At 35.7% G+C, this 12,280-nt stretch overlaps 1 protein-coding gene across 2 annotated transcripts in view; it reads right to left on the bottom strand.

Moving 5' to 3' along the window:
- Window positions 1-12,280, bottom strand: part of SGCZ (sarcoglycan zeta) — a 420,641-nt gene that overhangs the window by 14,172 nt on the left and 394,189 nt on the right. For both annotated transcript variants that reach the window (XM_068971226.1, XM_068971225.1), the window contains one exon: window positions 9,075-9,147. In XM_068971226.1, coding sequence (XP_068827327.1) covers window positions 9,075-9,147 — 73 coding nt within the window. The remainder of the gene's footprint in view (window positions 1-9,074; window positions 9,148-12,280) is intronic.

The raw sequence follows: 12,280 nt of genomic DNA on the forward strand, positions 1-12,280 counted from the left end.
CTATGTAACCTCTTAAAAGAATAACATTTTTTCCCATATCTGTAGGGGGTCATAATGACTTGCTGCTCCCCATGTACTATGTTTGTGAAAAGTGAAAGTGTTAGTTACTCAGTTGTGTCCAACTTTTTGCAACCCCATGGACTATAGCCAGCTAGTCTTCTATGTCTATGGAATTCTCCAGACAAGAGATACTGGTGAGTGAGTGAATGAGTGAAAGTTACTCAGTCGTGTCTGACTCTTTGCGACCCTATGGGCTACATAGTCCATGGAATTCTCCAGACCAGAATACTGGATTGGGTAGCCTTTCCCTTTTCCAGTGGATCTTCCCAACCCAGGGATTGAACCCAGGTCTCCCACATTGCAGGTGCATTCTTTACTAGCTGAGCCACAAGGGAGGCCCAAGAGTACTGGAGTGAGTAACCTATCCCTTCTCCAGTGGAACTTCCCAACCCCAGGAAATCGAACCGGGGTCTCCTGCATTGTAGGTGGATTCTCTACCAACTGAGATACCAGGAGTGGGTTGCCATTCCCTTCTGCAAGGGATCTTCCCAATACAGGGATTGAACCTGGGTCTCCTGCACTGCAGGCAGGTTCTTTACCATTTGAGCCACCAAGGAAGGCCCTTGTACTATACTTACTTGGACTATTAGTCTTTGGTGAACTTCATGTAAAATATCAGTACATCCTGTGTCTTGAAAATGTACATGACTGTGCCATCCCCTTCTGACAGACAGAACAGCTCTCAGGGCTTCTGAGAGTTTGTCTCCTGGATTATAATCTTTAGTGTGGCTTGAATAAGATTTCCTTTCATTAATTCTTCTTAGCTTGACTGTTAACTGAAATTTCATTGACAAAGGGTTAAATGATACAACCACTTTGGAAAGTTCTGGCATTTTTATATAAAACTGAACATGGCTAGATATAGCCCATGCATCTTTCAATTAGGAAAATGCATAAATAAAATATTGTATGTTCATACAACCAATCAGTAATAAGGCAGAAGGGATACAGACAACATCATGGATAGATCTCAAAAACACTGTGTGGAATCAAATAAATCTTACAAAGAATAGTGCATCTTCTATGATCAATTTATGTTAGTACTAAGAGAAGTGAAGTCGCTCAGTCATGTGTGACTCTTTGGGACCCCATGGACTGTAGCCTATCAGGCTCCTCGGTCCATGGGATTTTCCAGGCAAGAGTGCTAGAGTGGATTGCCATTTCCTTCTCCAAACCTAATACAGGGTTAAAAATAAAAGGAGAGTAGAGTTTGCTTCTGGTGGGTCATGGTAGGGATTTACCAGGAAAGAAATAAGGGAACTTTCTTGAGTGATGATGTTTTTATCTGACAAAATTTTGGATTACACAAGTGTATGCATTTAAAAAAAACCAGCAAATATGCATTTAGGCTTTGTGAATATCATTGCATAATTATTTTACAATGAAAGGAAAGAAACTGTAAGTGATCTTGAATGCTAGTTAATGACGTACATGCTGAAGTGATAAGGGAAAGTGTACAGATTTATACAACTTATGCTCAAATGAATAAAAATAAGATATATTGGTGGATGGATAGTTGAAATGTACACATAATTAAAGACATAGGGAAAAATGATACTAGAAGAATCTAGCCAGGGGTATAGGTGCTTTCTGTAAAATGCTCTTAACATGTAGTATGGGCTTCTCTAGTGGCTCAGTGGTAAAGAATCCGCCTGCAATGCAGGAGACCTGGGTTCAATTCCCTGGGTTGGGAAGATCTCCTGGAGAAGGGCATGACAACCCCTTCCAATATTCTTACCCAGAAAATCCCCATGGACAGAGGAGCCTGGTGGGCTACAGTCCATGGGGTTGCAAAGAATCCGACACGACTGAGTGACTAAGCACAACATGCAGAATGCTTGAGAATGTCTGTAATAAGCTGTGGGGAAAGAAGGTGTGGTCACAGATCCTATAGGATTATCCAGTTTGGGGGGGTAAAGTTTCTCAAACTGTGCTATGACAATTAAAATAAAAAAATGTTAATTGATGCTAATGTTTGATGATTATTGACTATAATACAGATATTAATGACATACAGGAATACTGAAAAAATATGTAATTCCTGTTGCTAAATCACAATATTAATATAAATGTTATATTATTCAAAGTCTGTGTTTTACAATATTTCCAGGAAAGGAGTATCTAGAAAATACATCTGATATTAATAGTTTACCTGGAAATTAAAGAGTTTTAGGTATTTCTGGATAAAAATAAACTCATATGTATTACCATTTTATAAAAATTTGAATATGTCAAAATAACAAACATATGTAATAAAATTCCAACAAGAATCTCAGTAGAGTCTCTTGAAACTTAAAACTTTATGTCAAAATATTTTTAGAGGAAAAATATATATGAGAGTTATCAGATTTGTTAAATGAAGGTAAGGTAGGAGATTCTCCTTTTAAAATTAGAACTTAATATAAAGGTATTTTAATTAAAATGATATCAAAATTATAAATAGAAAATTTGGTCAATGAAACACAATACAATCTAAAACAAATGGCAAGTATATATGAGAAGTTAATATTTGATAAGCTGTAGCAATCATTTTGGGGTGGAAAATATGAGGTTATTTAATAAATGATGCTTAATAAATTGACTTTCCATACAGAAGAAATAACATTAGATACTTAACAAACTCTGTAAGAATAATTTCTAGATTTGTCTACTAAAAATATAAATATGAATAAATTAGAGACTTTTTTCCAATAGAAAATTGGAAGAAAATTCACAACATAATTTCCCATTTTATTCAAAATATAAAACTCACAAATAAGCTAGTGTACAAAATAAACAATAAAATTAGAGGAAATCCAAATCTAGAAAAGGGAAACCATTGAAACAAAACTAAAGCCCAGAAATCATAAGGAAAAAGAATGTAGATCATTTACAATTTCAGTCTTTGTGGGGACTGATTTTCTCCAGTTGCCCTCCACTTCTCAAACTAGCCCAGAATCCCTTTAGAATGCCCTGGGCTCAGATTAGGAAACTCAAATCACACTAAACTGAATATAAGTAGACTTTTGGCAACAGAATATCAACAGTTAAATGATGCCCTGAGTTTCTTCTCTATTGAAATTTTCAAGCTTTCACTGAGGAAAGTTTACACCATACACTTATTCACTTTACTACAAAATACTTTCTAAAAGGCCTGTTGAAAAATGAAGCCCACGTGTCTTAGAAGAACTTGTGGATTTCTATGTCATTAGTCTCTGGAATTAGTGAAGAACAATTGTATTCATTTTTATAGCATTATAGTAACCACAGTAATGGATTGCAGAGGAGTTTTCATAGTGGGTACTCAGGGATTACAGCAGAGAGAAGGATTAATGTTGAACTGAAGTCATTTGTCTGCCTATGTTTTCCAAGCAATTCAGTTTTGCTGTTTAGATACCAAAAATGTAACAAGATTTTGTTTTTAACGTATTCTGCAATTCTCAAATTTGAAAATGAGTGGTCAACATCTCTAGAATTCTCAACATTCTGAGAAAATGATCCAGACTTCTCTTATTCTAAGTTGTAAGATGAAATTACTAAATGCAAACTTAAGCAGAACTTGAGTATGATGTATCTTGTTCTTGCTAAATATTTAACACAGTACAGAGATAGAGTTGGCACTCATTATTTGCCATTTGAAGGATGAAATAAATGGAGAATTGGACAGAAGAGTGTTTTAAGAAATAATGTAATGCAAACTGTGACCTGAATATATGTTCTTATACTATCTCATCACTGTCACTGTCTTACCACTTTAGGCTACCCTGAGCTTTCATTGGCTGCAAAGGACATGGTTTCTGTTATCACATTTGTATTATTGCCTGTCCATTTGCACACCCTTCATAGTCTCTTCCTGAAAATTAGATCAAACAAATCCCTCTGTCAATCATTACTCCCAGTTCTCAAGTGAAGGGAAGCATCTCATGCACATTTGCTACTAACTCTAAACAAATATATAAGTACATACAGAGAATGAAAGAACAAAAGGAAGGAACGAGGAGAGAGAGGGAAAGAGAGGGAAAGAAGAGAAAAGGGAAGAGAGGAGAGTTATGGGGAAGGGAAGGGGAGAGGAGAAAAACATTACTTCATCATCATTTTTTTTTCTCATAGGTAGAAAAATACCAGCAAAGAATTTTACCTCTTTATTGACAAATTCTCTCAGGGAAGAAACCTATACCATTTAATAACTGGTGGCTTTTCCTTGAACACAAGAATGATGCAAATTAAAGCTCCATGTTTCCAAAGATTAATTAGGAGACTGTCAACCTCACATTTTTGTTTTAAATTATATACATATGAGAATGGAAATGATGAAAAGATCCCAATTCTATCATTAAATATTAACTCATTTTACTGATTCAAAGTCTAGATTCTTGCCTTATTCTTGAACTGGGAGAACTGATGACCGAGGGATTTGTTTGATGTAATTTGCAGGAAGAGACCATAAAGGGTGTGCAAATGGGCAGGAAATAATACAAATGTGAAAACGGAAACCATGTGCTTTGCAGCTAGAGAAAGCTCAGGGTAGCCTAAAGTGGTAAAAGGGTAACAGTGATAAGTTAATAGAATGCAGATCCAAACAATTCTTGGACAATGGGCATTACATTATACATTTTATCACTTCTCACCAAAGACTGCAGAAATTCTATTGAACTTCAATGATTTAGCTACATATTAATTAAAGAAAAAAAGAAAACAGAACATTTATACTTGGTCGATTTCAAGCAAATAGGCTATGATATCCTTAATGACTATTTGTTGTTTAGTTAACAAGTATGTCCCTGCCAAAAGCCAGTATCACTTGATATAAAAAAAATAAAGAAACTCTATGTATGTATGTTTAAAAGTCACTTGAAGACTAGTGCAAACCTTGGCACATATTAAGCATTCATCAAACAGCTGTTGAGTAAATAAATTATAGCAACCTAAAAAAGGAAGAGAGTTCCAGAAAAACATCTATTTCTGCTTTATTGACTATGCCAAAGCCTTTGACTGTGTGGATCACAATAAATTGGAAAATTCTGTAAGAGATGGGAATATCCAGACCACCTGACCTGCCTCTTGAGAAACCTATATGCAGATCAGGAAGCAACAGTTAGAACTGGACGTGGAACAACAGACTGGTTCCAAATAGGAAAAGGAGTGCGTCAAGGCTGTATATTGTCATCCTGCTTATTTAACTTATATGCAGAGTACATCATGAGAAACGCTGGGCTGGAAGAAGCACAAGCTGGAATCAAGATTGCCAGGAGAAATATCAATAACCTCAGATATGCAGATGACACCACCCTTATGGCAGAAAGTGAAGAGGAACTAAAGAGCCTCTTGATGAAAGTGAAAGAGGAGAGTGAAAAAGTTGGCTTAAAGCTCAATATTCAGAAAACTAAGATCATGGCATCTGGTCCCATCACTTCATGGGAAATAGATGGGGAAACAGTGGAAACAGTGTCAGACTTTATTTTGGGGGTCTCCAAAATCACTGCAGATGGTGATTGCAGCCATGAAATAAAAAAGACGGTTACTCCTTGGAAGGAAAGTTATGACCAACCTGGATAGCATATTCAAAAGCAGAGACATTACTTTGTCAACAAAGGTCCATCTAGTCAAGGCTATGGTTTTTCCGGTGGTCATGTATGGATGGATGTGAAAGTTGGGTTGTGAAGAAAGTTGAACGCTGAAGAATTGATGCTTTTGAACTGTGGTGTTGGAGAAGACTCTTGAGAGTCCTTTGGACTGCAAGGAGATCCAACCAGTCCATTCTAAAGGAGATCAGCCCTGGGTGTTCTTGGGAAGGACTGATGGTGAAGCTGAAACTCCAGTACTTTGGCCACCTCGTGCGAACAGTTGACTCATTGGAAAAGACTCTGATGCTGGGAGGGGTTGGGGGCAGGAGAAGGGACAACCGAGGTTGAGATGGCTGGATGGCATCACCGACTCGATGGACATGAGCTTGGGTGAACTCTGGGAGTTGGTGATGGACAGGGAGGCCTGGTGTGCTGCAATTCATGGGGTCACAAAGTCGGACATGACTTTCCAACTGAACTGAACTGAACTACATATCCACACCAAAATATTACCTAAACTCTATAATAAACTTTTTGAAATGTTTCTTTCTAAAGTCTTTTATTCTTGACAAAAACAAAATCAAGGACAGCATAACTTCTTACTCCCTAAATTACACATTTACTTGGTCAACCAATGTCACCGTGTTGATTAGAGTCAGGTGTCAACTAAGGGTATTTCTTATTGCCCTGAATTGAAAATTGTCAGCAGGGCTTGTAAGGATCTTCTCAGACACTGCTTTTAATCTTCAGTACACAAACGAATAATTGAATACTGCCATCATTACTGTGCTTTGCTTCTGTTTCAGTTTTGGAATTTATATCAGTACCACTCATCTTGAGGGCTGCCAATCTGCTTTTAGCACTAGCAGATAAGTCTAGCTTAGCTCAGTGTTTAAATACTTTATGAATAATTAGAAAAAAAAAAGCCAGAAACATGATGTACTAATTATAATTTAATTCACATCCATACTTATGAAAGTTGAGACATGTCAGCAAGGTAATTAAAATAGCAATTGGTTCTTACTTCTTTTTTGGCAATAGGCTTTTCATAATGAAATTTGTGAAATGAGTACATAATTACTAAAATGTTAGAGGCAAAAAAGAAACGTTTATTTTAGAACTTAGTAATCAAAATTTTTATTGAATGAAACTCTGGTATCTGTGGTAAAACACAGCTCAAAAAAGTAGGAATTTCAAGTAGTCATGTCATGTATGGATGTGAGAGTTAAAGAAAGCTGTTGATGCAAAAGAATTGATGCTTTTGAACTGTGGTGTTGGAGAAGACTCTTGAGAGTCCCTGGACTGCAAGGAGATCCATCCAGTCAATCCTAAAGGAAATCAGTCCTGAATATTCATTGGAAGGATTGATGCTGAAGCTGAAACTCCAATATTTGGCCACCTGATGTGAAGAACTGACTCATTGGAAAAGACCCTGATACTGGGAAAGATTGAAGGCAGGAGGAGAAGGGGACAACTGAGGATGAGATGGTTGGATGGCATCACTGACTTGATGGACATAAGTTGGAGCAAGCTCAGGGAGTTGGTGATGGACAGGGAGGCCTGGCATGCTGCAGTCCATGGGGTCACAAAGAGTTGGACACGATTGAGCAACTGAACTGACTGAACTGAATGTTATTCACATGTATCTTAGTAATACAATAACAAATGATACGACATTCCTTATATGTAGACATTTAGTATCCTCATTATTCAGCCTTAATAATTAACAAATTCTAACCACACTGCTCTGTGTGAGATAGAGTGCCTGGCTGTTACTGAACTAAAGATAAATAAGGAAGATGTAGTTCCTGTTCTAGTGGGAACACAACCTCGTAAGCAGAAAAGGAAAAAATAATTTATACAAAAATGTTGAGTTGCCAACTAAGAATAGAATCATAAATCAAGACTATAACACACTATGAAACACTGTTTTCACATATTCTTCAAACTCCTAAATCCTTGGGGTTCAGTATAAAGTAAATAATTTTCATATTTGTCGTATTAAAAATGCTTTGATCACATGAAGAGAGCCACTTTCTCTGTTTTTAACTAGCTGTTTAAATCTGCGCTACTCACCTAGTGAGAAGCTGCATTTTAAAAAGACTGTTATCACAGAAACAGAAGGGCTGCAAAATTTACTGTTGTAAAAGTGTGACTTTTTTCATTAACATTTTTCAACTTGATTTTTCTAATTTTATTTCAGTATCTTTTCCACTCATCCACATACGAAGCACTGAGCCTGCTCTTCATGAAATACAATGAGTATTTTGCTCAATATTTTGTTGTGTTTTCAAGACAAATACTCTCTCTCAGGTTAATATTTTAATTTAGCTTTAAAAATGATTTTAAATATGTAATTTAGTTTTTAATATCGGTAAGGTTGTCTTTTTTTCATATCATAGGAAATGCATTTTAGTATGCTATCTACGCTATCTGTGTGTGTTAGTCACTTAGTCGTGTCTGACTCTTTGTGACCCCATGGACTGTAGCCCATCAGGCCCCTCTGTCCATGTGATTCTCCAGGCAAGAATACTGGAGTGGGTTGCCATTTCCTTCTCCAGGGGATCTTCCCGACCCAAGGATCGAACCCAGGTCTCCTGCATCACAGGCAGATTCTTTACCATCTGGGCTATAGGGAAATCCAGTATGGGCTATTTACCTATTTGAAATTAATGATGGAATATAGTATTGTATTGGTTTAAGGTATGATAATTTTAATATATGTATAGATTGCAAATATATATAATATACAATATATACCACTGCAAGTTATATATAACTTTATATACAATTTATATAATATATATTGAATATAACTTATTTCTTGAATTAAGAACAATAGATAAGTTGTTATCTTATCTAAACACTAGGCTAGATTTTAGTATTTTAACTTTTATCAGTGATTGCCATGATTATTCTGGGGAGAATACTCTATAACATTGTCCTCTCAAACCGACAGACAGAGCTTATTTCACCAGATATATAAGATTAAGGAGTCCATCATAGGGCAGTTAATTCTGCCTTTTACTGATGACTGTTTCCTCTGGTTTCTGTATTTCCCTCTACTTAACCTTCTCTGTTTATGGCTTTCTCTCTTTGTCTGCCTCCCCTTCTTTATGCCTGTGCGTGCCATATATTTCATTATCTACATCAGATTTTCTGAAATCCCTGTTTGTATTAGTTCTCCTGTCAACATCCTGCCTTTTCTTTTCTTTTTCCACACTTCTCCTGTCTGATATATTTATTTTATATCCATTGTACATTTGTAGAGGAAAAATATACAGAAGGATAGAATGGTAACTCACATGTTCTTGCCCCCTATCAGATAGCTGATTATCTATTTACCATGTAGACAGGGACTGTCAACTCCTTATCCAGTTTTGTAGCATATTTTCTACTTCGGTTCTTTATATATCAAGGGCCATGCTCAGTGATGGAAACTATGACACAGGTGTAGAGGCCAGGACTTACCTGAGGTCTTGGGAAGGTTCTGCTCTGATGTGCGGTGTCTCAACAGAGTGCCCGAACACTGCTCCTTCAGTGCCTGAGGGCAACAAGAATGCAAGTCAGTATAAGCAAAGGGACAGACACAGCAGTTTTCGTTTCTATTTTTATGCATTAAATATTCTTCTAAGAATGGGAAAACTTAAAATAGGACTACAACAAATAAAAAGAGAAAACCTGGAAAAAGAGTTCAAGGTCGTGAAGGACCGAAAAGGGTAAATCTAAGTCCCACCATTAGTGGCTGTTCAGTTGCTAAGTCGTGTCTAACTCTTTGCAGTCCCACCATGTTGACCCCTTTTAAGATGATCTCATTCATAAAAGTTCATACTGAGTGAAAATTGTAACCCTCTGATCACAGAACAAATATCTCTCTCTTTGCTGTTCCTTTATCCTCAGGTAAGTGAATTTGAAGTAGGGATATGTTACAATATTCAGTTCTTTCTACAAGCAGCAAAGTTGAAATGAAAATGTGGACGGTGAGCTCTGATGTAGTACAGTATTAACTGTTTAAAGGCATGGGTTTCATAAGGCATTTAGCAATTCACCCACAAGCAGCTCCCACCTTTAGTTAGAGTGATCAAACTGCAGAGAACAGGGCGCCTTACTTTGACTTTTGTGAAATTCAGGCTCAATCTAAAACCATAAATGGCTAGAACTCATTAGAGTGGACTTTATATGGGATCACAGTTGTTTCAAGAGGTCACATGCTCAGGCAGTTGAATGATATTCTATCTAAACTTTTGTTTATTATTTCCATTTGATTTTCCAGGATGACAAGAGTTCTAATTTAACTGAGAAAAATAAAATGATTTTCTTTTCCAAAAATCAAATGCAAAGACATTTGTTAAAGATGATGAAAAAACACAGCCTCCTTTTTTTCTTTTGTAATCTTACATAAATGAAGTCATTCCCTTGGAAATAAACTCTATTACCTTTTGGTTTAATCTTATTCAAACATCTTGGTGTAAGAATGTCATAACTTCTCCATCAAATAATACAGTGCAAATACAAACACAGATTTTATACCTTCAGCGTGAAGCTGCTTCTACTTATCATGAAGAACAGTGTAAAGTAAGTTGATTCCATAAGCAATGAAGAAAGTGCCATTAAGAAATTACAGAAAGCATTTAAATTCCTTAAAAGTAAGTGTATATATGGGGAGATATACTAGAATCACCAGAGGACTCTACATAAAACAGTAATGCAGATCTTCCACCTTGAATCATGGAGGAAGAAATTGTTTTCAAAATATGTTACATGGTTCCATCTATATTATGGTTCGAAGTGTAAATCTATAAGGTTCTGCTCCTGTAAATTCCTAAGATTACAGATTTTAGTTTGTAAACTAAAAGCTATCCACCATTGTTAACCTCGTACTGGATTTTAGTAGTTGTTGTTGGGTTTTTTGTTTTGTTCTGTTTTTTCTTAGAGAGGCTATGTAGGGCATACTGTTTATTTATTTAACTGTTTTCACACAGTTAGAGCAATTATTTCTTTAAGGAGTTTTCTCTTTTGATATTTTGTAAAACAGTTTATTTTTGTTAGTGAACAATTCTCAGAAATAAGTCTTTGGAAGTAAGATAACAGTTTTAGATAAAACTCTGATTTTGTGATTGTGGAGGGTGGCATTTGAATAAATATTTTAGGGTACATAGTCCCATTTCTCAAGGAGAGACTCCTTTGGCATTTTAACATAATATGCAATTTACAGATGGGATATATATCCATGTGCAGGGTTCAAAAATTAATTTCTATTATTTTATAATTTTGAAATCTTCCCAAATAAGATGCCAGAAATATAATTAATGAATAGTAGCAAAATTTATTCTGAAACAGAATGCCACATATAGTAACTTAGTACAGAATATATTAGTGAAAGTAGAATGTTATCAAATGTTTAATTTTACATTGAGGATGAAAACCTGATAAAGGTCTCGGTTCTAAGTATCAACAGAAAAATATTGGTGACTTTGTTAAGAAAATATTCTTGAAGAAATAAATGTATAATCATACCATCTAAGGGGCTAAGTTGAAAACTGCATAACATAAATAATTAACTAGCTTCAGACTTCCAGATAATGAGAAAATTAATCTCATCCTCTCACTTTTTGTTCCAAAATGAGTCAAAAGGGCATCAGTAAATAAGCAACAAGGATGGTCTTAAAAGGAAATCAGTGAGGAAGAATAAAAACCATCTGAGCAAGAAACAAACTCTCACAGTATGAAAAATTTAAAAAAAATGTATAAATATAGATTTCCTCTGAACAGGAAAGTTCTACAAATACCAGATTATTGGTGGGGTTGCCAGACTTAGCAATTTAAAATACTGGACACAATTAATGTTGAAGCTTGGTTAAACATAAAATCATATTTTAGTATAAGTATGCAAACTTGCACGGGACATAGTTATTTCTAAAAATCACTTGTTGTTTGTTTGAAATTCAAATTTTACTTGGCACCATATATTTTCCCTGGTAAATCTAACCATTGTGCGTGTGTGTTAGTCGCTCAGTCATGTCTGACTCTGATCCCATGGACTGTAGCCCCCCAGGCTCTTCTGTCCATGGATTACTCTGAGCAAGAATACTGGAGTGGGTTGCCATTCTCTTCATCAGGGGATTTTCCCAAGACGGGGATCGAACCTGCGTCTCCTGCATTGCAAGCAGACTCTTTACCGTCTGAGCCACCAGTAATATAACCATTAGTCAACATTTATTTGGGACAAAAAGTACAGATCTGCTTTACCCTCACTTCGGGAAAACAAAAATGTGTGATGAATTCTCACATCTTAAGTTATAGAAACCAGGGAAACCAAAAAGGAAAAGAGACAAAATAACAGAGAAAAAAGAACATAACTTAGACATTTATTAATATGTACATTTAAACTTAATGACTAAATAAATACTTTTTGGTTTATTGCTTTTAGGAAGGATTGTTCAAAAGGGCAGAGTGTCAGTTTTGCTTCACTATATAGGTGCTAAAGGATATTTCAGACAATTTAATGTGAATATTGTAAGATGTAGAGAAAATAAAGACAATTTTTGTAATGAACAGGAAAAATGAGGCGGGCAAACCTCATGGTCAAAAAATACTGGCTCTCATTCATATGATAATTTCTAGCCTCAAAATAAAATAATAACAATGTCATATTTTTTGGTAGAAAGAAGACAGAG

The sequence above is a fragment of the Capricornis sumatraensis genome, chromosome 4, assembly GCF_032405125.1.
Source record: "Capricornis sumatraensis isolate serow.1 chromosome 4, serow.2, whole genome shotgun sequence".
Lineage (NCBI taxonomy): Eukaryota > Metazoa > Chordata > Mammalia > Artiodactyla > Bovidae > Capricornis > Capricornis sumatraensis.